At 60.5% G+C, this 23099-nt stretch overlaps 3 protein-coding genes across 5 annotated transcripts; 2 read left to right on the plus strand and 1 right to left on the minus strand.

Moving 5' to 3' along the window:
* The first annotated feature begins 6010 nt into the window (after window positions 1–6010).
* On the plus strand, window positions 6011–12454 carry EFNA1 (ephrin A1). Its single transcript, XM_080824894.1, has 5 exons — window positions 6011–7036; window positions 10068–10363; window positions 11221–11286; window positions 11423–11473; window positions 11626–12454. The coding sequence occupies exons 1-5, from the start codon at window positions 6945–6947 to the stop codon at window positions 11736–11738; spliced, it is 618 nt and encodes a 205-aa protein (XP_080681020.1). The 5' UTR covers window positions 6011–6944; the 3' UTR covers window positions 11739–12454.
* An 810-nt stretch (window positions 12455–13264) lies between these two features.
* Window positions 13265–15566, plus strand: SLC50A1 (solute carrier family 50 member 1). Of its 3 annotated transcripts, none has more exons than XM_080824892.1 (6): window positions 13265–13321; window positions 13742–13819; window positions 13934–14057; window positions 14566–14727; window positions 14983–15102; window positions 15185–15566. In XM_080824892.1, exons 2-6 carry the CDS (start codon window positions 13758–13760, stop codon window positions 15284–15286), a joined length of 570 nt encoding a protein of 189 aa, XP_080681018.1. In that variant the 5' UTR covers window positions 13265–13321; window positions 13742–13757; the 3' UTR covers window positions 15287–15566. The 3 variants fall into 3 exon arrangements, with proteins under 3 accessions (XP_080681018.1, XP_080681017.1, XP_080681019.1); XM_080824891.1 differs by having other exon boundaries at window positions 13291–13446; XM_080824893.1 differs by having other exon boundaries at window positions 13307–13512.
* Window positions 15567–15990: 424 nt separating this feature from the next.
* DPM3 (dolichyl-phosphate mannosyltransferase subunit 3, regulatory) lies at window positions 15991–16637 on the minus strand. Its single transcript, XM_080824897.1, has 2 exons — window positions 16513–16637; window positions 15991–16339 (listed from the first exon to the last, which is right to left on the minus strand). Exon 2 carries the CDS (start codon window positions 16332–16334, stop codon window positions 16056–16058), a length of 279 nt encoding a protein of 92 aa, XP_080681023.1. The 5' UTR covers window positions 16335–16339; window positions 16513–16637; the 3' UTR covers window positions 15991–16055.
* Between the last annotated feature and the right edge of the window lie 6462 nt (window positions 16638–23099).

The raw sequence follows: 23099 nt of genomic DNA on the forward strand, positions 1-23099 counted from the left end.
AACATGCTGGGAGGTCGTAAAGTGTTACACAAATGTGAGGGGTTCCGAGCCGGCCGTCACATGGGCATTAAACCGGGGCCTCGCCAAGATGGTCACCATAAACCCTCCAGAGCCGCGAGGAGGGGACGGGGTGGGGGGGGTCCTGAGATTTCTGCCACTTCTGTGTGTGACCTTCTCCTCTCCACCGCGCGTTCTACATGGATCATATACTCCTTCTGTCATCAGAAAAAAGGTTATAGGTAGGGGCGCCTGGATGGCTCAGTGGGTTAAGCTTCTGCCTTCGGCTCAGGTCATGATCCCAGGGTCCTGGGATCGAGCCCCACATCGGGCTCTCTGCTCGGCGGGGAGCCTGCTTCCCCCTCTCTCTCTGCCTGCTTCTCTGCCTACTTGGGATCTCTGTCTGTCAAATAAATAAATAAAAATATTTAAAAAATAAAAAAATATAAAAAATAATAAAAATATAATATATATTTAATAATATATAATATAAATAATAATAAATAATAAATAATATTATAATAAATAATAATAAATAAATAATAATATAATATAAAAATAATATAAAATATAAAATATAAAAATAAAAAATATAAAAAAATTAAAAATATATAAATAAAATATTTAATAAAATTAAATTAAAAATTTAATTAAAAAATAGGGGGAATACTTCTGAAATAAGTATCTAAACACTTGGTCTCATACCATGTCATCGGGAAGAGTCTAGCCAGCGGTGGAAAAGAGGTTTACGGGCAGCACTGAGAGTGGCCTTTCTCCCGCCTGCTTTCACAGGCTTTTCCCCCCCGGGAGACCAGGAGCTGGGAGCTGGGAAGGAGGGAGCGAAGGGCAGATGATGCGGGCGGACCGGGCCTGCGGACACAGGATCCAGCGAGAGGCCCCTTGGCTTCATGCTCAATGGAAACCAAACCGGAGCCACGAGGAGAAGCCAGCAGAGTTCACCAACGACACAGACCGAGTAGATAGGAAGAGAGCCTCAGAAAGGAAAGGAGAGGACAGCGAGCCTTATCTTTGCTTGGGACCTGGGGTGTTTATTGAGGGTGGTAGAGCACCTGTGTTCTCAGTAACCCAAGAACAAAGACCGGTGTCTAGCTGTCCCCCATCGGTCACCGGGACCCTGGAGCCTGGGCTCTCGATGAGTCAGTCGTCTTGGGAAACCTGGTGATGACCTGCCCCATCCCTCCGTAGTTATTTGCAGGAAGGTATCTTTGGAAGACTGCAAAGAAGTCACTAACTCCTTGACCTCAAGGACAACTGTACTATCTGTTCTAGAAGGCGTGTGTAAGGCGGGGGTGTAGGTCCTGTAGGTCCTAGCGAAGAGAAGCAAGAAAAGAAGTGGTTTTTCGTGGGGTCCCCTTAGCTCCAAGGAACTCCCAGCCCTCCATCCAGCGGGCTTTCCTTCCCCACCTGGAGACTCGAGGCTCGGCACGGACCCCAAGTATTCTGAGCTCCCCACCTCCGGCTGCCCCCCGGGGCATTTCCCCGCCGGAGTCGCACTGGCTCTTCACATGCCACCTGCCTCCGGTGGGTGCAGCTCGGTGCCCACCCTTCTCCCCAGCTAAGAGACTCAGTTTTTCCGGGGAGCAGAGCAGGTCCCAGCTGGGGGACGTGGGCCCCAGGCTGAGTCCAAGCGGCCCCTTCTCCTTCCAACATGCAGGTGTAGCCGTGGACACTGGGCCAGGTCTTTCCCCAGAGAGTAGATTGTCTAGGCAGCTGCTAGGAAAGATTTCCTTACCAGATAAAAAGAGATCTTTACAAGGACAAGACCTTCCGCTCCCGACCCTTCCTCCTGCGGCTCCCACAGCAGGAACGTCGCTCTGGGGCTGAAGCCACCATCGTCTGACCATTATTGTGAGGGCAGCAAAGAGGGGACAGGCAGGAGGGACTGGCTCCTTGACGACACCAATGAGCCGCTTTCAGATGCTTCCAGAGCGCTTTGTCATGGGGGGAAACAAAACCTCTTGTTTAAACCACTATTTCTGGGGTTGGCGAAGCATATGCCTTCGGCTCAGGCTCAGGTCATGATCTCAGGGTCCTGGGATTGAGTCCTGCATGGGGGGGGGGGGCTCCCTGCTCCCTGGGGAGTCTGCTTCTCTCTCTCCCTCTGCACTCTGCCCCTCCCCCCCGCTCCTACCCCTGCAGTGGAACTAGTCAGCCCCCCTATCTCTGAGCTCCCTCCTTGACCCACATTCTAATTGCCCAAGTGATTTTTCTACACACCGGTCTGCTTGTTTCCTGCTCAAGGATCTGGGAGCTACAGAACAATGTGCGAGATCCTGAGCATGGGTTCAAGGCCATTGGCAACATGGCCCTTGCCAACCGCCTTCTGCTCTCATCTCCTGCCACTCCCCCAGACCCATTCTGTACTGGTGGCTCCCCCAGAGGAATGGGGCACAGAATCCCAGCCCTCCCACACTCATCTCAGAATGTGAATGTCTACTTATCCTTCAAAGCCCATGTCAAACATCCCCTCCTCCGTGAAGCCCTCCTCACCCATTCCTTCCTCTGCGAGCCCACAGCCTGTTGTCTCACTTACGTCTCGATTACATTCTTAGCCTATATTCTAACCACATATTTGCCAGGAGGACTCAATTCCTTGAGGGCGAAGACGTATTTCAGAGCCCCCGGCGCCTCCCGGCACAGTGTTCCGCGTGAGTGATTCGTCAGTTCTCAGTGGGAAAGGCAGCAGTGCAAAACACCTTCTGGTGCTTTCTGGGCAGAAACCACAGTCCCATCCTCCTTAGCACTTCCTGTTCCATCTCCCTCCCACTCCCCATCCTGCCCAGCCTCCCCCCCAACACCACAGTGGGCTGGGGGGGGAGACCTCCGACTTCTCTCCCTCTCTCTGAGTCTGCTGCACCCCCTCCAACTCTGGAGTCGGATTTGAGGGAGGGACAGATCCATGAGGCTCTGGTCACCTTGGTGCTCAGTGAGAGAACTGGACCCGTAGTCAAAGGGATCTGACTTCCGTTTGGCAACATCAAAAGCATTTTCTCACATCTGTGAGATGCTCCAAAATCTAGGAAAGCAGATGTCCAGGTTTCACGTAAAATGTAAGCTCCACGAGAGCAGGGCCCTTACCTGCTGTCCTGCGCCAAGCCCCCGGGCCCCACCCAGAGCCCCCGTCTGGAGTGGGCGCACCATAAACGCTTGTTGAATGGGAGTCAATCTCAGGGTCATCTGTAAGATCTTTTCTTTCTTTTTTTAAGATTTTATTTCTTCATTTGAGAGAGAGAGAGAGAGAACAAGTAGAGGCAGAGGGAGAAGCAGACTCCCTGCTGAGCTGGGAGCCAGACACAGGGCTCGATCCCAGGACCTGGAGATCATGACCTGAGCAGAAGCCAGACCCAACCATCTGAGCCCCCCGGCACCCCTGTTAAGAACTAAGAGACAATCAGCTGTGCTCAGCAGCCGAGGAGAGCCTGAGTGGTGGGGGGGGCTCTGATTTATGTCCACGCAGCCTCATCCCCCCGGCCGCACTCAGAGACACTTCATGAAATGTTATGTTGCCATTAACAATATTGTTTACAAAGGGTTTATAACATGGAAACTCTCTTCTGTTGCAAAGCTAAGAGGGAAACAAAGGTTTAACAATAGAAATGAGTCATATTTATCACACTATCTAAAATCGAGCAAAGTTTCAAGCAAGGGCTGGCCGGGAAGAAACAAAATGCTGACAGTGACTGGCCCTTCCCTGCCCCTCATTCTCCTGTTCTCTTTTTTCCAACTTTTGAGAAACATACACACATTACTAATAAGGTGGGAAACATAGCCTTTATTTTTCAGAAGAACAGGGACAGAGCTCCAGGCTCAGGACTCACCCTGACAGTGCCCGCCCCGCCTCACCCCATCGCCCAGAGATGCCCTCAGGGCGCCCTGGGACAAGGTGGCCCTGGCCTTCCCCACCTCAAACCACAGAGCGCTCAGCAAGGGAGTGGCACTCAAGGAGCTCCGTCTATTCCAGACTGGAAAGGGCCCTCCAGGACCGAGTGCCCCCGCCCCCCCAGGTGGACAGCCCCCTCTCTGCAGAGGCCAGGCTTGCCCTGGAGCACTCAGAGGGCTAATCCTGTACCTCAGGAATTCCCAAGAAGGACTCACAAGGGAATTTCCCAGACAGGCAGACAGACAGACAGCCACCTCAGACAGGTCCCGTCACTGCGCACAGATGTTCGCCTGGGGGTAGCAGAGCTGAGAGTGAACGACCGACCGTGCACCACTCAGCGGGAACAGGCCGTCTGCTTCTGCTCCGAGAGCCAGACAAGTGACGCCTGGGCAGGCAGGGTCTGGGACAGGAAGGGAAAGGAGGGGGGCGGCCGAGTGTCAGACCGGAAGTGCCCGGTGAGGTCTTCTGGATCGCGCGGTGCCTGCAGCCCTCCTCTAGGTCCAGCAGGCGTCGCCGAGGCTCTAGGCGCAGCAGGGCGAGCCAGGGGCGCGGCGGACAGCAGCCCGGGCTACAGCCTCAAGCCAGGGGCTGTCTCTACTGTCCCCTACTGGCCTGGGGGCTTCCCAAGGGCAGGAATTTTACCTTAGACTCCCCCTTACCCCCGGTGCCCTTAACACCTGCACCTGAGGTGCCCCATCGAGTCTGACAAACGACCCCCGACGCACGAATACAGGGATCGAAGGGACCAAAAAGGGACCAAAGCCTCAAGCGAGAATACTGGGGACAGCGCCAAGCTGGGAGAGGCCTCCCACCTCCTCCCCACCCGGCTCGCCCCAGCCCTGCCCCAGCCCTGCCCCAGCCCTAGACGCAGGCAGAGCGGCAACGGACAGGGCCCCGCCGGGCTGGGCGGAGCGCGCCCGAACCTGCCCGGCCGAGCGGCGCAGCCCAGGGACCCCACACGTTCCCGCCTCCAGGCCCGGCGGTCGGGAAACGGGGGATGCGCCCCAAGCCGTCTCCTGCGGCGGGCAACCCAGGGCCACCCTCTCTGAAGAGCTGCCACCAGCCCTCCCCTCCGTAACCCTCTCCCGGCTTCTTTTCAGAGCAGTGAGTCCCGCGGGAGCCGGGCCCCTTCCGTCTGCAGGGATTTCCCTCCCTCCACCAACACGGACGGACCAACTACACCGCGTGCGCCAGGTGCCGGGCAGGCGCCGCCGTGGACTAACAGACCCTGCGCTCGCGGAGCTGCGATCCCCGGACACCCGAGCAGGGGTCGCGTGATCTCGCCAGGGGCACGTAGGAAGCCCACACCCAGGTGTCCTCCCAGGTGAGCCAAGCGCGCGCGAGGCGCCGCCCTGGGCTGGTGGGCGGCTGGACTTCGGACCCGCGGGAGCAGCGCGCCGCACGTCTGCAACCGCGGGGCTGGGCGCGCCACGGGGGGCGGGGGCGGAGGCGGGAGCGCGAGCCGGGCGGGACGCAGACGCTCGGTTACGCTCGGAGATGTTTACAGTCCGCGGGGCCGGTCTCGCCTCCCGCCGCCCGCGGCCCTCGGAGGCCAGCCCCCGGCCCTCCTCGCCCCGGGCTCCTCCCCCGAGGGACCTCTGCGCCCGACTGGCAGCGGCGTCGCGGCCGCGTGTAATTACAGGCGCTGTCGCCAGGCCCGGCCGTAAAAGAAGAGGATGAAGCGGCCTGGGCTGCAGGGAGCTGGGCCCGAGCCGGCCGGCAGCCCCGGGTCTGCAGCTTCCGGCGAGGTGCAGCGGCGGGGAAGGGCCCGCCAGGAAGGCGCACACGCTCGCCACGCCAGCCGGGCGCGCGGACAGCCGCGCGGTGACACACGCGAGCCCCCGAACGCACGCAGGCACACGGCCTCGGGCCTCCCGCTCCAGACGCACACGCGAGCCTCGGCCAACACCTGTCCTCCCCCGCGCGGACCCTGCCCAGACGCCAGCAGATCCCGGCGGGGAGCGGGGCTCGGGGAGGCCAAGTCCAGCGGAGGGGAGCCTCCGCCGCCCAGCCCGGGGCCGCCGTGGGAGCCCCCGCCGTTCCCCGCATGCCCCGCTCGCCGGTGCGCGTTTCCCCAGTGTAGACACGCCGTTCACTAACACGAGCACAGGCGTGGTGCCAGTTAGTCACCTTCGGTGAAGGCCCGGACTCTCAGTCCGTTTTCAAAGCCCCTTCGCACGGTCCCCACGTGTGTTGGCGCACACGCGCGCGCACACTCAGGCACGTCACTAGCGCCCTTTGGCGCCCTGGAAACGAGGGAGAACGCCCAGGAGCCCGAGTGTCCCTCGCTCGCGCTGTTAATGACGGGCAGAGGCGCCCTCAGCCCCAGCCGCACGCGTGACACACTCGATCACACAGGGTCGCACTTTATTCCCGGCATCCAGGCGATGACACAATCTCCCGAACAAAGACAACAGTGACAAACCCAACAAAAACAAACAGCGCGTGTGGGGAGGGGCAGCCGAGCGGAGTCCGGGAAAGGCGGGTGGGAGGAGAGTGGGCACGCGGGCGCCCGAGCCCGGGCGTGCCAGGCTCGGGAAAGGTGCGCGGCCTGTGGACGACCTTGCAGCCCGCCAGACCCGTGCGCGGCGCAGCACCACCGGGTCCCGCACCGGGCGTTCGCGGACCCGCACGTGCAGCTCGTTCCCTTCTCCCGCACGCCGCGGAGCCGGGGGACACAGACCCAGCGGCCCGCACAGGCCCACGGGGTCGCCTGCAGAGCCGCAAGGGAGCGAAGTCGCGGCGCCGAGCACCTTGGTCGCGGCCGGCGCTCGGAGGCAGCTCGGCTCCGCGGCCCTCCCCTCCCCCACCTCCTCCGCCTCCTCTACCTCCCAGCCCCCAAGCCCCGCGGCCGCCGCGCTCCGGGCGGGGTGGGGCGGGGCCGGGGGCGGGCCGGGGCGGCGGGCGGCGCCGGCCCAAAAGGCGGAGTCGCCTGGCGGAGGGGCCAGAGCCGTGCCCGGTGCAGAGGGCGCCGCCGAGACAGCCCGCGGGAACCCGGACCCGGAGGAGCCCGTCGTCCTCGCCCGGCCGGGCCAGGCCCAGCGCTATGGAGTTCCTCTGGGCCCCGCTCTTGGGTCTGTGCTGCAGTCTGGCCGCTGCTGACCGCCACACCGTCTTCTGGAACAGTTCAAACCCCAAGTAAGCCCCGAGTCTCCGGCCGGCCGCCCGGGTGGCACTGCCCACCCCGAGCCCCCCTGGCCCCGGTAACTGTCCCGGCCAGACCCTGACCAGAGGCGGGAGGGATTCCGTAGACTTTTTCCCCCTCCCTTCTCCCGGGGGAGTACCGCACCCCCGGGCAGGAACCTCCCGGGACTACTTGCACAGGGATCTCTCTGCCCTCCCTTTCCATCTCTCCGGCACCTCTGTTACCCTGAAGTGAGGGGCGCTTGCTGAACAGTTCCTGCCGGCCAGGGCTCTCGTTCTAGGCCCTTCTGCCACAAAAGCTTCTGTGTGTCACTTGGACATCTGCCCACATGGACAGGTACCTGATGTGACATCAGGCGTGAGCAGAATGGTCACTGCAATCCTGGAAGGCCCCCTCGGCAGGCCCCCTCAGGACCTGGCCTTCCCACTTCTAGCGTCTGTGTTCTGTGTTTGAGATGACCCTGGGGAGCCCCCCTCCACACACAAGGGGTCTTCCCAGTCGGCATAACAGGGGCACATGCGGTGTGTACATAGGCTGAGGGAGTCACCTGTTTATGAGATGGGGGGGCAGAGGGAGGGCAGAGGAAAGGCTCAGAAGGAGTGGAATGGGTTAACAGGGTGACAGAGGGCTCTGGGCAGGAAGGAGTTAATTTCTCCCGGGCAGGTTTGGAGCTGGGAGGCAAGTGGTACTGGGAGGAAGAAGCCCCACTGGACCCTTTGTTCCTGCCCTTGAGTTTTCTGAAGTTATAGGAACAGTATTTGTGGGAAGAGGGGAGAGGGGGGCAGGGTGGAGCAGGGAGAGGGGGCTGGGCCACTTGGGGTCGGGAAAAACACTCCACTCCGCTTGGCCACCGCAGCCCTAACACGCCTGCCCCCTCTGACCCTGCGGCCACCCTGCCTGGTAGGGGTCTGTGGGCTGGGGCTTGTGGGTCTGGGAGTGACAGCCAGCTGCCAACCCTGGACCAGTGCCCTTTTGCCCACTGGCCACAGGGGCAGCCGGGCCGGCCCTCTCTGCCGCAGCGCTGGCTTCCTGTTCTTCAGCTCCTTGCTCCGATCTTGTCCTAGTGGGAGAGAGCGAAGTCCCTGTTTATGCCCATGCCAGGTGCTGGCTGGAGGAGGAGGAGGGGCAGGAAGCCATGAGTAGGGAGGGGGAACCTGGCCTTTTCCGTTCCCAAGCTCCCAGATTTCCTCTCTTTCAGGAAGGAGCCTCTTCCTTGCCCCCCTCCCAGCCTTCCCTGACGCCGCCGCTGCCCTCCTTTCCCAGACCGGGAGCCAGAGTCAGAGGAGCGCTGAGTGGAACAGATTGTACTCCCAAGAGGGGAGTCATGGGTGCCCCCAGCAAGCACAGCTTCTGCCCTGTCCATCTGGCCCCACGTGCGCGCGCGCGCGCACACACACACACACACACACACACACACTCCTCCAGCCCCAGGACTGAAGAGAAGCCAGGCGGAGTGCAGTGCCCAGGCGGCCAGGCCGGGTCAGCTTGCAGCACGGATGAGGGGGCGAGGAGCTGGTTGGGGGTGAGGCCGGCCGGGGTGACTCAGGGCAGTGGGCATCGGCGGGATCTCCAGGCCCCAGGCGGCTGGGGCAGGAGGGCGGGGCTGCCGAGAGCCGCCCCCCGGGCTCCTCGGTGCCCCGCCCACTCAGACCCGCCAGCTCCTTGGGCCTGCAGGACCGGACCCGGCCCAGGGCAGGTCGTGGCCCCGGGGTCGGGGGGGGGGGGCATGCGCGGGGGGCAAGGTAGATGCTCGCAGGTTCTCCTGAGCGCTGGGGCGGGTGGCAGGGGCGGACGAGGAATGAGTCAGTGCCCGTCACGGGAATGGGGGAAAGACGCCAGGCCCAGAGCTGAAATACCTGTTCTGAAATGGCTTCTCTGTTTATCTCTCCAGAGAGGAATTTTAAAAGCCTCTCCCTCACTCGCGCGCCGCCTCCCCTCCCCCTCCGCCGCCGCGACTCCCCCCTCGCCGCGTCCCCGTGGGGGCGGAGCCCGGAGTAGCCGGGCGAGCGCTGGCACGCTGCCCCCAGGCCCGGCCGCGGTGGGGGAAGGGGGGGGCCCGCGGCCGGGGCAAGGGGTGCCCACCCCGGAGGCCTCCCGTCCGAACTCCTGCCCTCCCCCCAGCCGGGCCGCGGCGTCGGTTGGCAGCCAAGTGCTGAGTCCCGCTGGCAGCGCCGGGGAGTTCAGAGCGGCTGACCCGCTCGGAGGGGGGCGGGGTAGGCCCCTCGCCCGCCGGGATCCCACCCCGCCCCGGCTGGAGCCAGGTGTCGGGCCGCCCGGCTGGAGCCCGAGGGGCCTGCGGGAGGGAGCCGGCTGCCCCGGGGCTGGCGGGTGGAAGAGGAGGCCTCCCACCGAGGCCTCCAGGCGCTCTTCCTCGGAGTGGGCAGTGTGGCTGTGGAAGTAAAGGGACTGGGAGTTCTGGGGTGCTTTGGGAGAAGCGGACAAGGAGGCCTGAGCCCAAAGCCGAGGAGCGGGCAGGGGGATTGCTGCCGGCCGGGCGTGCTGGGGATGGCGGTTCAGTCGACCTTTGTGAATGCACCCAGGGGCTCGGGCTGGGGGTGGGGGGCAATGGCCAGGAGTGGGGGACCCCAAAGCCGCAGGTGCTGCGAGAGCCGGGGTTCCTTGACCCCGATTGCCCGGAAGGGTCTCAGACTGAGGGCTGACAGCATTTTAAAGAGCCACTGGGAGCACAGTTTTGGGGAAGTGCTTCCCGGAGAAGAGCAGGACCCGTGACCTAAGGACACTGCCAGGGCCCCTTCCGTGGGTGACGATGTGGGGACCACGTGAAGTGCTTTGGTACCCGAAGGGCACTAAAGTGAACACTATTTAGAGGGTGAGCGAGAGGTAGTGCTGGGGGGCAGGCGTGTTTGAAGATGGTGTAAAGATCCTGAAGAGGTCAAGAGCCATAAATATGGGGAGCTGGGATTCTGGAAAAATCTTCGCGGGGCCCAGTGAACATTTGGAAGCTCGCAGCCCCAGCCAGGCCCCCGAGTGACCGCCGGCTCTCTCTCAACCGCACTCGTGCAGGTTCCGGAGTGAGGACTACACGGTCCATGTGCAGCTGAACGACTACCTGGACATCATCTGCCCGCATTACGAGGATGACACGGTGGCGGAGGCCGCCATGGAGCGGTACACCCTGTACCTGGTGGAGCACGAGCAGTACCAGCTGTGCCAGCCCCGGTCCAAAGACCAGGTCCGCTGGCAGTGCGACCAGCCCAGCGCCAGGCACGGCCCGGAGAAGCTGTCGGAGAAATTCCAGCGCTTCACGCCCTTCACCCTGGGCAAGGAGTTCAAGGAGGGACACAGCTACTACTATATCTGTGAGTCCTCAGTTCGCGTGCCGGCCACCTGGGGCCAGGCCAGCAGGAGGCACGTGCTCAGTACAGAGGCGCCCATGACTCCTTCCCATCCTGAATTGTGTTCATGCATTCGTGTGACAGCGTGGCATGAGCTGCTGTGTATGAGGCGCTCCGCTCTGCACAGCAGGCACAGAGATAAAACACTGTAGGGTCCCTGTCCTCCAGAAAGCTGGAAAGTGACACACACAGGGGACTGACCATTAGAACAGTGGGCTATGAAGATTCATAGCCTTGGGAAAGGGACGTGGGTACCTGCCAGGCCCGGGAGGCTCAGGGACGTGCTCCTGGGGCAGATGACCCAAGAGCTTAGGACAAGCAGAGACTCTGGCTAGGCACGAGGGGCCATGTGCAGAGGGACCATGACATCTTCAGGGAACTCCGTATGGCTCGGTCTGGCTGCAGCAGGAGGGACCCTGGAAGTGGGGAGAGGTGGACAGGGCTCATCACGGGGGCCTAGGAAGTGTGGAGGAGTTTGGACTCCGTCCTAAGACCAGTGGCGAGGCCCTGGTGGCTTCAGGAGTTAGAAAATCTGCTCAGTGGGGCCTGGGTAGGGGGAGCATAGTGTGAAGGCCTCAGCCAAGTTCAGGCTGGGGCGAGTGAAGGATGGACTGTGGCAAGAGGACAGGGTCTGTGTGCTTTTTAGCGGCACCTCCAAAGCCAAGAGTCACTGCGAAGAGTGGGAGCTTGAACAGGAGGCAGAAAGGGGGCAAACGAGGAAGGTGAGACTCACAGATGAGCCGGAAGAGGGGGCATTTACACTTGTGTTTTCTCCCAAAGAAGTTTCCTCCCTTAATGCTCTGCCCGGGTCTGTCTTGCAGCCAAACCCATCCACCTCCAGGAAGACCAGTGCTTGAGGCTGAAGGTGACCGTCAATGGCAAAATCAGTGAGTGTCAGAGCCATGTGCGCCTCCTTCCTCCAGCTGTGTTCGGGGCCTGGGCTAGTGACCTGGGATGGCCGGGAAGCCCCCCCCGCCCCCCGCCCCAGGACAGGCCCTGATCAGCTGCCACTCTTCCTTCCAGCTCACGGTCCTCAGGCCCACGTCGACCCCCAGGAGAAGAGACTTCTGGCAGGTAGGTAGCTGGAGCAGGCCGGGCCTGGGGTCCGCTCGCGGGAGGGGAGAAGGCGGCTCCCTTGCCTGGCGGGGGCTGGGGGAACCGCGTGGAGCTGGGGGCCAGGGCCGCAGTAGGGCCGCTCACCTTGGCACGGGCCGCTCACCTTGCAGATGATCCAGACGCACAGGTTCTCCACAGCATCGGTCACAGTGCTGCCCCCCGCCTCTTCCCACTGGCCTGGGCTGTGCTGCTGCTGCCGCTGCTGCTGCTGCAGGCCCCGTGAGGGGGTTTCCACATCTGACCTGACGATCGGAACGGGGCTAGGAGGCAGGACAGAGGCGTCCCTCACGGGTCCTGGGAACCGTTCCCGCCACAAGCACAAGCTGCCACTCAGCAGCCTCAAAATGGGTATTAAGGGTTTTGACCCAAAGGAGCTCATCAAAGCTGCCAGTGCCTTCCCTGGCTCCACCCCCAGGGACAGACCAAGAAGTGGGGACAGTCCTTTCCCCACCATTCCTGACCTCAAGCCAAAGAAGCGAGCCGTGCGGACGTGGCCTCTTAAGAAGGGCACTGCAGGGGCCGCGCTGGAAGGGGCCTGGGGCCACGAAGGCGGACACTGAACCTGGCAGAGATGCCCCTCCAGAAAGAGCCGGGATGCCCAGATGAACTGACGGACGGAAAAGCACGAGACGGTTCCATGCTTGGGAGCCAGAGAGCAGAGAGGCAGCGTGCTTGGGCTGATCCAGTGTCTCTCCCGAGGCTTCCGGAAGTCTTTGGAGCTGCCATGGAGAGGTCTGTAACCAGGCACTGCATCCAGTCCTAGCTGGGGGCAGCACTGCCCAGAGCGGTGCCCACAGGGGGGCTGTGCCACCCCGTGCCTGGAGTGTAGCTGCAAGGGCAGAGCCCACGCATACAGGATCTGTACATAAACTTGTGTGTCTGTGATTTCTACAACTGGAGTTTTTTTATACAGAAAAATAAAGCAATGTTGTTTCTTTATTCGGACATGCTCGTCTGCCCTCCCCCCCCTACTTGAGCACCACCGAGTCCCTGCCGTGTGCCCGCTCTGCCGTGTGCCCGGGCCAGCACCGAACGGTGCGGTGCTTCCTCTGTGCGCCACGCGGCAGTCTCCGGGGCTCCAGGCTGCGCCCCACTCCGGCAGCGCTGGGCTTTGGCAAACGGCCGGGGGGCTCCTGCGGTTGAACGCGTCGGGGGAACACCGGCTGAGGCACGGCCGGCCGCCTGGTCCGACAGCCGCAGCAACCGGGGCGAGTGGGCCGTGGGCGGCTGCAGGGAGAGCTGTCCGCAGCAGGTCCTGTAGCCGGACTGGGGGGTCAGCGACAGTGCTCCCGCCCACCGGCCCAGTCCCCGAGGTTGGCGGTGTGGCGGAAGGCAGAGGGCCTGACAGACTGTGATTCCCAGCAAGCCCCCTTATTTAGGGGAGACGCTGGGAAGAGGCTTCAGCAAACCGGGGGAGAGGCTGGGCAGGTGAGGGTGCCACCCAGGCTCCGGGCCGGACAGGTCCGGCAACTGAGGTCGGCCACGGCGGCTCACGCGCCAGAGACTTGAGGATGGGGTCCGGGTGAGTCGGGGGGTGAGCAGAGAGTGAGGGGCGGCGGGTGTCCCGGGCAGGTCCGCGGAGCCGGGGCCTGCTACCCGCCAGGACCTGGAAGGGCAGCATGGTACCAGGTCTCCCGAGGGCGTGGACCCGCGGGGGCGGGGCCTGGCGGCGGGGGCGGGGCCTGGTTCCGGCTGTACGTCCTGTGGGCGGGGCTGCGGGTCCATTTCCGGCGGACGGCGGCGCGCGGGGGAGGGGGAGGGGCCCCGACGCAGGGGCGGGGCTCCGGCGGCGCGGGCTCCGGCCCAGTAAGCGGACGCGGGCGCGGGGCGCAGGATCCGACGCAGGGGGAGATGGAGGCGGGCGGCGTGGCCGACTCGCTCCTCTCCGGAGCCTGCGTGCTCTTCACCCTCGCCATGTACTCCACCGGCCTGTGAGAGCGCGGCCGGGCGAGGCTGGGCAGGACTGGAAGTCAGGAAGGGAGAGCGGGGACAGAGAGGTGGCCGCAGCTCCGGGCTGCATCCGAAACCTGGGTCAAAGTGGCTCCGGGTCGAGGGATCCAGGGCACGTGGGCGAGGCTGGGCACTTGAGCGAGAAGCCAGAGAGCTGCGGGCGGGGGCGGGACCTGCAGTTGTCCGAGGGCGACCACAGGCGTCGGGGATCTCGACTCCCCAGCAGCTCGGTTCTCCCTTCCCATCTCTCACCTCTGCTTTCGGGGCCCGTTACAGCTCGGACCTCAGGCAAATGCGGACGACCCGGAGCGTGGACAGTGTCCAGTTCCTGCCCTTTCTCACCACCGACATCAAGTGAGAGGGGCGACGTTTGCGGCGGGAAAGGTGGGGGGGGACGCTGAAGAGGCCCCTTGGGGTCCCCCCCCATCCTCATCCCCGCGGCGAACGACCCTCCTGTCCACCCTGCAGCAACCTGAGCTGGATGAGTTACGGGGCCTTGAAGGGTGACGGGACCCTAGTCTTCGTCAACGCCACCGGCGCCGTGCTTCAGACCGCGTATATCTTGGTGTACCTGCACTACTGCCCTCGGAAGGTAGAGCCCTCCCGCGGACCCGCCTCTCTGCCGCGCGCCCTGCCGGGCTTCCCAGAAGGCTAGGAGAGGCCGGCACTGCGGCCTTTTCCTGGAAGGCCCTGCAGCCTCGCGGTCCTTCCTCCGTGGAGCCGCCGTCTGACACTCACAGAGCGCCGCGCCCCGCGCTTCTGGCAGGCGGGTGGCTCTGCCTGGCCTGATGGTCCCTTGCCGCCCAGCTAGCTGAGGGACTGGGCTTGTCTCTGGTAGTTCCTTCGGTCAGGGCCAGTGGCTGAGAAATGAGCTGATTAGCTGTGCTTCCCCAGTCATACCAGCATGTATTAAGTTACTACTGTGTGTACCAAATTCACACGGAAAACAAAAACAAACCCCTTCTCTCCTAGAAGCCGCTAGTGCTGTGGGGGATGGGACATGTGTTTGTCACTGGTGGGAAAGAGGCTTAGCCCAAGGTCAGTGAGTCCAAGAGGGCTGCTGGAAACGTCTAGAAGGAAGGCTCCTCTCTCCCCTGCAGCGTCCGGTGCTCCTCCAAACTGCGACCCTGCTGGGGGTCCTTCTCCTGGGTTTTGGCTACTTTTGGCTCCTGGTGCCCAACCTTGAGGCCCGGCTCCGGCAGCTGGGCCTTTTCTGCAGCGTCTTCACCATCAGCATGTACCTCTCACCACTGGCTGACTTGGTGAGTGGGGGCTGTCCAGGGATGTGGGGGCAATGAGGAGGGTCAGGGTCCCTTAGCCAGAGGCTGTAGCTTACCCTCTGAAGGAAGGAAGATCCTGGAGGACAGGGCAGTAGTGGTAGGTGAGTGGGAGGCAAGAGGGAAAGGCTAGGTAACAGAAGATCAGAGAGGAGTTTGGCCCTTTTTCTGAGGAAATTCGTAGACAAGTGGAGCTCTACGGTGTGTCTGGAATAGGGGTCTTCCAACCTCGTTCCGCAGGCCAAGATCATTCAGACAAGATCAACCCAACGTCTCTCCTTCCCACTCACCATTGCTACCCTCCTCACCTCCGCCTCCTGGACCCTCTATGGGTTTCGGCTAGGCGATCCCTACATCATGGTAAGCCACAGAGAGGGACGGGTGACAGGTGTGCACGGTGGAGAATCAGCCCCTTTCCTCATAGCAGCCCTTGTGACTTCAGGTGCCCAACCTACCAGGGGTCCTCACCAGCGTCATTCGCCTCTGGCTTTTCTGGAAGTATTCCCAGGAGCAGGACAGGAACCACTTGCTCCTGCAGACCTGAGGGAGTTCACCCGACCCCTGGGCACCTTAAAGCCAACCTGCTACCAAAGAGAGCTCCTTGTCGCAGCTGTTTCTGCTGACCGGCTCCGTGAGCGCAGCGGGTTGTGGAAAGGAAAAAGACAACTCTGAGAACCGAGGGACCAAAGAAAGTGTTTTGCTTGGAAGATTGGCTGGGACTTGGGAGATGAATCACTTATTTTTTATAGATTATATTTTTAAATTGTAGACGTTGAGGTGAAATCCTTAGAATGTGCCTTAAAATAAATCGTTCCCTACCCCTGCCCATCAAAGCGTAGTCTCTGGTGATTCTCAACCTGTCTGCTCTGGTGAAGGGCAGAAGGTGCACGGCCCGACCCACAGTTGTCCCATGGGCTGGGGTCGGCTCAGAAGACGAATCTGAAGGAACCAGGACGGCGAAAAGCCCTAGGAAGGCCTTCAGAGATCGGAGCCTGGGTGTAATGAAGAACAGAATTAGGACTTCCAGGAGTCCTTCCTGTCGGGGTCAGAAGAGCCAAGAAAGTGAGATGACAGTTCCCTCTCGAGAGGTCTCCAGACGGGGTCTTTGCCTCCTTCGGAACAAAGAAGGAGGCGGGACGCAGACAAGGATGCTTAGATAATAGCGGAGGTGACCCCAGGAAGGCGCCCCCCTCCCCCACGGCTGGGACAGGGAATCCCCAGCTCCCGCTCCCCGTAAACGAGACAGAGTTAGAAAATAAGCTGCTCTTTAATGGGCGGCGGGAGGGAGGCTGCGGGGGAACGCGGCCGGGGTGTCAGAAGCGCAGGCCCCTGCGCGCCAAGTCGGCCCGGGCCTCCTGGATCTGGCTCTGCAGCTCGCGAGCGGCGTCCTCACAGTCATGGAAAGTGGCCACGCGGTAGCCCACAGTGCCCAGGGCGTAGCAGCCGGCGGACACCAGCAAGTAGGCCGGCAGCGGCCACAGCACCTCCCGGCATGACGAGGGCAGCTCCAGGCCCAGGGCTCCCGTGGTCAGAGCCGCCCAGGTGGAGCCCAGGAGCGCCAGTCCCCAGAGCCACTGCGCTAACTTCGTCATGGGCACTGCGGGGAGAGAAAGCGGGGCTCGCGGTCCCTTCCGCCCCGCCACCCCTTCTCTGCCTGAGACCAGTTCTCTGTCCCCCTCACCCACCCTCCGTAACACCTGCCCCCAGGGCCGCTCCGCCGCGGCTCGCGTCCAGCTCGCGCCCCGCTTTCGGGCCTCACCCCGCACTCACCTCCGCCGCGGACTTCCCGGCCCGGCGCGGCTCCGACGTCAGCGTCCGGAAGTCCTCTCGGCTCGCGCGGCCTTCTGGGAGCTGTAGTCCGCGCGGAGGCGGCTCTCGCGCCGCCTGCGCGCGGCCTTCTGGGAGCTGTAGTCCGCGCGGTGGTTCCTGGGGGAGGGGCGGCCGCCGCGTGAGTGGCCGCTGCGTTGGCCGAGCGTGCGATTACGGCCCGAGGGCCCGGGGGCTCCGGTGGCGCTTCTGTCCCTCGGGGCCCCGCCTCCCGCTGGCTGGCGTCCTGCCGAGGACAGCCTCAAACTTTGCAAGGAGATGGGCATGTAATCTGGTGCACGTCTTCTTCCCTTCGCTGGACGTTTCGTGGTCACCGGGCTGGACCTCGGAGAAACGGAGCCGCGCGCGCCCCCGGCCCCGAGCAGAGGCCTGGACCACTGACCGCGGCGCCCCGAGAGCGCTGTTAGGACGGGGTCGTCGCACCTGTGAAGAGACGTGGGGAGCCGCGGTGCCGCCCGCAGCCCGGGGGGGGGGGCGGCTCCCAGGAAGGACGCGCGTGGGGCCGGGGGCCACCTGCGGGGTCGCGGGTGTGGACCCAGCGGTGTTCGGGGTGGGTTCGCGGCGGGCGCGGGGGCAGGGCCCGGCGACGCTGGGCCTCGGGGGAAGGGCACGGACGACAGCTGCCCGCGGGGGGCCCCGCCCCGCGCCCCGGGCCGCCCCTGCGGCTGACCGGAGCACACCCGGGGGGCGCGGGCCACTCAGCAGACCGGGGAACCGGCCGGAACGGGGTGTGGGGAAGGACCGGGCTCAGCGCAGAGTTAAAGGCGGGTCAAGCCGAGCGTGAGGTCGGCGACGGCATCGGCAAGCCCGGGCCGGGCCGGGGCCGAGGGTCCACCTGGTAACTACAAAATTAAGGTAATTAATTTAGAGAATTATGTAACAGATAACTACGTAATTAAGATAAGCACAGAGTGTCGCGTCCAGACGCCCCCACGTGAGGCTTTGCGCGGAGGGAGGAGACGGAGGCCGCCTCCGGCCGAGCGACCCGCGGCTCAGACCCGGCGGCCCGGGGGCTCCAGACTTCGGACACCCGCGCCTCAGTCGCGCGCACCTGATGTTCACTAACAAAAGCAGATTGTACGGAGGCGCCGTCTCGGCGGGGGCCGCGGCAGCTCGGCTGGAGCCGTTCTCCCCGCGCTGACCGCGAGCGCCCGGCACGGGGGGAGGAAAGGCGGGGACGCAAGGCGGGGACGCGTTTGCCTGGAGTGGGTGGGGGAGGGGGAGATATGACGGGGTCCGGGGTCGGGAGACCCATCACCTCGCCTTCCGCGGCCGGCGGTCAGTTATGTCTAACAGGGGAGGGAGGAAATACACATGTGAGCACTTGACCGAGAAATGCGATGCGCGCGCAGGGAGGCCGCCAAGAACCGCGGGCGGGGCTTACGGGGCGGCGCCCGGGAGAACTGGGGCACGGGGCACTGGGGGGTCATCGGGTGCCTTTGGAAAACGGGTTTGCTTTTCACACTATGCAGATTCTGTTGTTAAAGCAAAAAGACAAAAACCTTTATAAAAAATTTGCTCTAAGAGGGGCGCCTGGGTGGCTCAGTGGGTTGAGCCTCTGCCTTCGGCTCAGGTCATGGTCTCAGGGTCCTGGGATCAAGCCCCACATCGGGCTCTCTGCTTGGCAGGGAGCCTGCTTCCTCCTCTCTCTGCCTGCCTCGTTGCCTACTTGTGATCTCTCTCTGTCAAATAAATAAATAAAATCTTTTTTTAAAAAAATCTTTAAAATCTTTTAAAAATCTTTAAAAAAAACTTTCAGATTAAAAAAAATTTTTTTTTATTATTAGAGGGGCACCTGGGTGTCTCAGTTGAGCATCTGCTAAGGGTCTGCCTCCAGCTCAGGTCATGATCTCAGGGTGCTGGGATCGAGCCCCACATTGGAGTCCCTCATTCTCACCTCTCCGTCTGCAGCTCCCCTTGTTTGTGCGCTCTGCCAAAAAGTAAATAAAATCTTAAAAAAAAATTTTTCTCTTGCTATATGAACTTCAAAGCCCCACTCCACCCACTTCCCTTTCCATCTGAAACGCTCCTGGTTGTTCACTCAAGACCTCCCTGCTCATAATCCCTCCCAGAGCAGTTCAGCGGTGAGCTGTCAGCTCTGTAGATCAGAAATTCTGTTTGTCCATCCCCAGTAGACCTGCCCAGAAAGACTGCCACTCCCAAGAACAGTTTTTTGGGAAAGATAATGAGAAGGGGTTTGCCCTACAACACATAAAGACAGATAATAAATTACAGCATTATAATAATAATCAGAAAAATAAACATTGAAGGGCTATGATATGTTGTGCCCTATGGGACATTGTCGTGTTTAATTTTCACAGAATGTGCAGTAGATCATTTCTATCACCATATATAAATGAGGAAGCTAAAACAGACAGATGGTGAATGGTAACTTGCCCAAGGTCCGGCAGATAGTGAGTAGAAGAACCATGCCATGCCATCCTTCTCGAGGCTCAGTGCTTAGTGGTTTCAACCTCCTGGTTCCTGGTCCAGGAGGGGGCAGAGAGGGGTCATCATGATAACTGACATTTGCTGACTGAGTGCTGTCGTGCATTGTCTCATTCAGTCTTCACAGCCCCATATGGAGTGGGGACTGTATCTCCAAGTCACAAATGAGACCATGACACAAACCCCACATAATGTGACCTCTGAGCTTGCTGACTCTGCCACCCCAGTATAGCGCTCCTCTCCCTAGATCAGTGCATCACAATAAAAAGTGAAGAAATAGATTTCTGAAAATGTACCAATTTGCATGTAATAGAGATGGCAGCTCTAGCAAGTAAGGGAAGACTAAGGATTTAAAAACCATTTGCAACTAGCTTACCATTTGAAAAAGAAAGTTAATGGGGCGCCTGGGTGGCTCAGTGGGTTAAGTCTCTGCCTTTGGCTCAGGTCATGATCTCAGGGTCCTGGGATTGAGCCCCACATCGAGCCCCACATCGGGCTCTCTGCTCAGCAGGGAGCCTGCTTTCCCCCCTCTCTGCCCACTTGTGATCTCTGTCAAATAAATAAATAAAATCTTTAAAAAAAAAAAAAAGAAAAAGTTAAGTTAGATTTTAATCTCACACCTTATCTCAAAATAAATTCCCAGTGCCTTAAACACACACACACACACACACACACACACACACACACACAAAATGTGAAAAGTGAGACCGTAAATATGCCACAGGAAAATGTGGGTCCCTATTTCTCTGTGTTCCACTCAAGCTTCATGTCCTCCAAGGTTGCAGGGTTGGCCACCATCCTCCTCCTCTGAGCACCCGGGCCCTCCACAGCTCGCACTAAGCGTGATGATCAGTTTTTCTTCCCTGCGCGGCTCGCCCAGGGACAGTGTGGCTCCAGGACCCAGCACAGTGTTAGAAACCTAACAATGCCTCTCTAAAAGTAAAGCCAAGGGGTGCCTGGGTGGCTCAGTGGATTAAGCCTCTGCCTTCAGCTCGGGTCATGATCCCAGGGCCCTGGGATCAAGCCCCGCATCGGGCTCTCTGCTCAGTGGGGAGCCTGCTTCCCCCTCTCTCTCTGCCTGCCTCTCTGCCTGCTTGTGATCTCCGTCTGTCAAATAAATAAATAAAATCTTAAAATAAAATAAAATAAAAGTAAAGCCAAGGGGTGCCAGGGTGGTTCAGTGGGTTAAGCCTCTGCCTTGGGCTCGGGTCATGATCCCAGGGTCCTGCGGGGCTCTCTGCTCAGCGGGGAGCCTGCTTCCTCCTCTCTCTCTGCCTGCCTCTCTGCCTACTTGTGATCTCTGTCTGTCAAATAAATAAATAAAATCCTAAAAAAAATAAATAAAATAAAAAAGAAGATGCTTTTAAAATAAATAAATAAATAAATAAATAAAAGTAATGCCGAAGGGACAGAAGGAAGGACAGGTTCCCATCTGATGGTCCCATGAACTAGAACTACTCCAGAGACTCCCGCCTGTTGCACACAGCGTCCTTGGCCTTGGATAGTGCTCGGCAGGAGCCGGCAGGTTCTTACCATCCAACCTCTTTCTCTTCAGTCTTTCTGCAGGCCATCGCTCTTCTGGAGCCATAGGACATGCTACACGTGATTATAGTAGCGTATGAGAGGCACCATGGCTTAGTAGATTAAAGTTTGGGCTTTTAGGAGTGCCTGGGGGGCTCAGTTGGTTAAGCGTCCGACGCTTGATCTCAACTCAGGTCCTGATCTCAGTGTCGTGAGTTCAAGCCCCAAACCGGGCTCCATGTTGGGCGTGGAGCCTATTAAAAAAAATACATACATGTGTATATTTTGGGGCTTGGGGGTTTTAGAGTCTGGTTGTCCTGAGGCTGGGTCTCTGCTCTTTCTTTTCCTTAGCCGTATGAACCTGAGCCTCAGTTTTTCCACCTAAATAGTGGAGCCGACAGTTGGTCCTCCCTCCTGGGGTTGCCCTGGAGAGGAAAGGAGCTGATGTAGGTAGGATGCTGACAACAGTGTGTGCACGTGGGAAGCCTGCATGGGGAGTTGGTCCCCTTTCGGGGCTGAGGGCGCCCCTCCCAGCCTCCCTTCCATGTTCGGAGGTAAGTTACTCCTGTGGATGGCTCAGCTCGTTTGTGCGGGTTTTCGGCTTTTGTTAGCTTTGGTATTAGAGAAAGACACGCTCCAAATCTGGGAGCCCTTATTCCACAGTCTACTGGGGTGGGGGGTCCTATGCAAAATGAGACCCACACAGAGGAGGGCTGACTTCACAGAGGCCCTGAAGCCCCGGCTGATACTGGAAAGATGAGTGAGAGTTGTTCAGGTGGGGAGGGCATGCATGGCCCAGGGAACACTGAACAAAGCCCAGATTCGGGGTGTAATTCTCTGAGGCTGTCTCTTGGACGAAGACTGCTTCGAGGGGGAGTGGCAGGAGATGAGGCTGGAAAGGCAGGCTGGGGCGGGCTGCTAGAGGTCCCTTGAAAGGATGTGTGTTGTGGGGCGGGGTGTTGGTCTCTGAGGTCGGGCACCTTCAGCCCTAGAAGAGTGCGTGACCCCCACGTGTGCCTGAGTGTCTGGTGGGAGGCGGCTGAGCGTTCTGGGCACCCACGGGGGCCAAGCTGATTACTGAGTCCTTGGGGGAGGCCCCAGTTAGTCAGGCTGCACGGCCTCCAACCCTGTCCCAAGGGCCCCCGCAGCTCTGCAGAGGCAACAGGACAGACACACGTGTAATTAACAGGGACACTCCCCACATTATAGCCAGGCTGGAGGGGCCAGGGGCGATCAGAGATGGCGCTGCTGCTTGGGTGGGGCAGAGGGGCTGGGTGAGTCAGGGCTTCCCAGAGGTGAGCTGGAGGAGATGCCAGCCTGAAGGAGGAGGGCCCCTGTCATAGGCCTGGCCACAGAGAGACAGACCTGGCTGATTCTGGTCTTTGGGCCCATTTGGAACTGATGCAGGGGGGAAGGTGAATTCCCGTGAAGAGCTCAAAATGTGGCCTGACCACGGTGCACTGCTCGAGGAACCCTGAGTCTATTGAACACACGTGTGCCAAGCACCTGTCCTCCCTGGAGCCATGTTCCAGGGAACAGACCAGACAAACCACCCGCTTTCAGTGAAACATCCAGTGAAAACCGAGATGTTTCTTGCTTCGGTGAAGTAAGTGGTGGGAGACAGACAAACCGATCAGTATTTAATGTGCCGAGTAATGAGCGGCGTTAGGAGGGGAAGGAGAGCCAGGTAAGGGGCAGAGGGGGGACGGAGGGCGCCATGCACACAGCGAGGCCCGGGCGCCGGGAGCGGCAGAGGCCCAGCTGGGATGGGCGAGCATAGGACGTGGGGGCAGCTGGGGCCGGGGGCTGGGCCGTGCCTGCCCACACTGGCTCGAGAAACTTGGTGGGCACCCCCAGGTCTGAAGTTCAGCCGCAGCCCTGCCTTCAGGTAGCAAATTGTTTTTTCTTTTCTTTTTCTTTTTTTAACTTTTAAATAATCTCTACAGCCAACGCGGGGCTTGAACCCACAACCCCAAGATCGAGGGTCACACAGTCTCCTAACTGAGCCAGCCAGACACGCCTTCATTATAATCTTGAGCAGCTTAGTTTAACTTCTCCTTCACCTTCCTGCATGTCATTTCACGAAAACGGTCTATCCCTCAGGGTTCCCCAGAGAAGCAGAGCTCATGGATGGACCTATGTGATGCAGAAAGAGATTTAAGGAATTGGCTCATGCAGTCACAGTGACTGGCAAATCCAAAGCCCACAGGGTCTCACTCTGTCAAAACTTGACTTCCAGGGTGCCGGGGGGCTCAGTCGGTGGAGGCTCTGGCTCTTGGTTTTGGCTCAGACCACGATCTCAGGGTCATGGGATCAAGACCCGCGTTGGGCTCCGCGCTCCAGGCTGAGTCTGCTGCAGACTCTCTCTCTCCCTCTCTCAAATAGATAAAGACAATCTTTAAAAACAAAAACCAAAACCCTCGACTTCCTCCTGACCTTGGTGGGGAGCAGGGGGCAGAGGGCCAGGCCTCAGGGGTGAGCACGGACGCCCCCAGGCACCCCGCAGACTGGAGACCCGGGGCAGCACCAGGGCTGGGGGGAAGTCTGAACCCATCCGCCGC

This window comes from Martes martes, assembly GCF_963455335.1.
Source record: "Martes martes genome assembly, chromosome: 15".
Lineage (NCBI taxonomy): Eukaryota > Metazoa > Chordata > Mammalia > Carnivora > Mustelidae > Martes > Martes martes.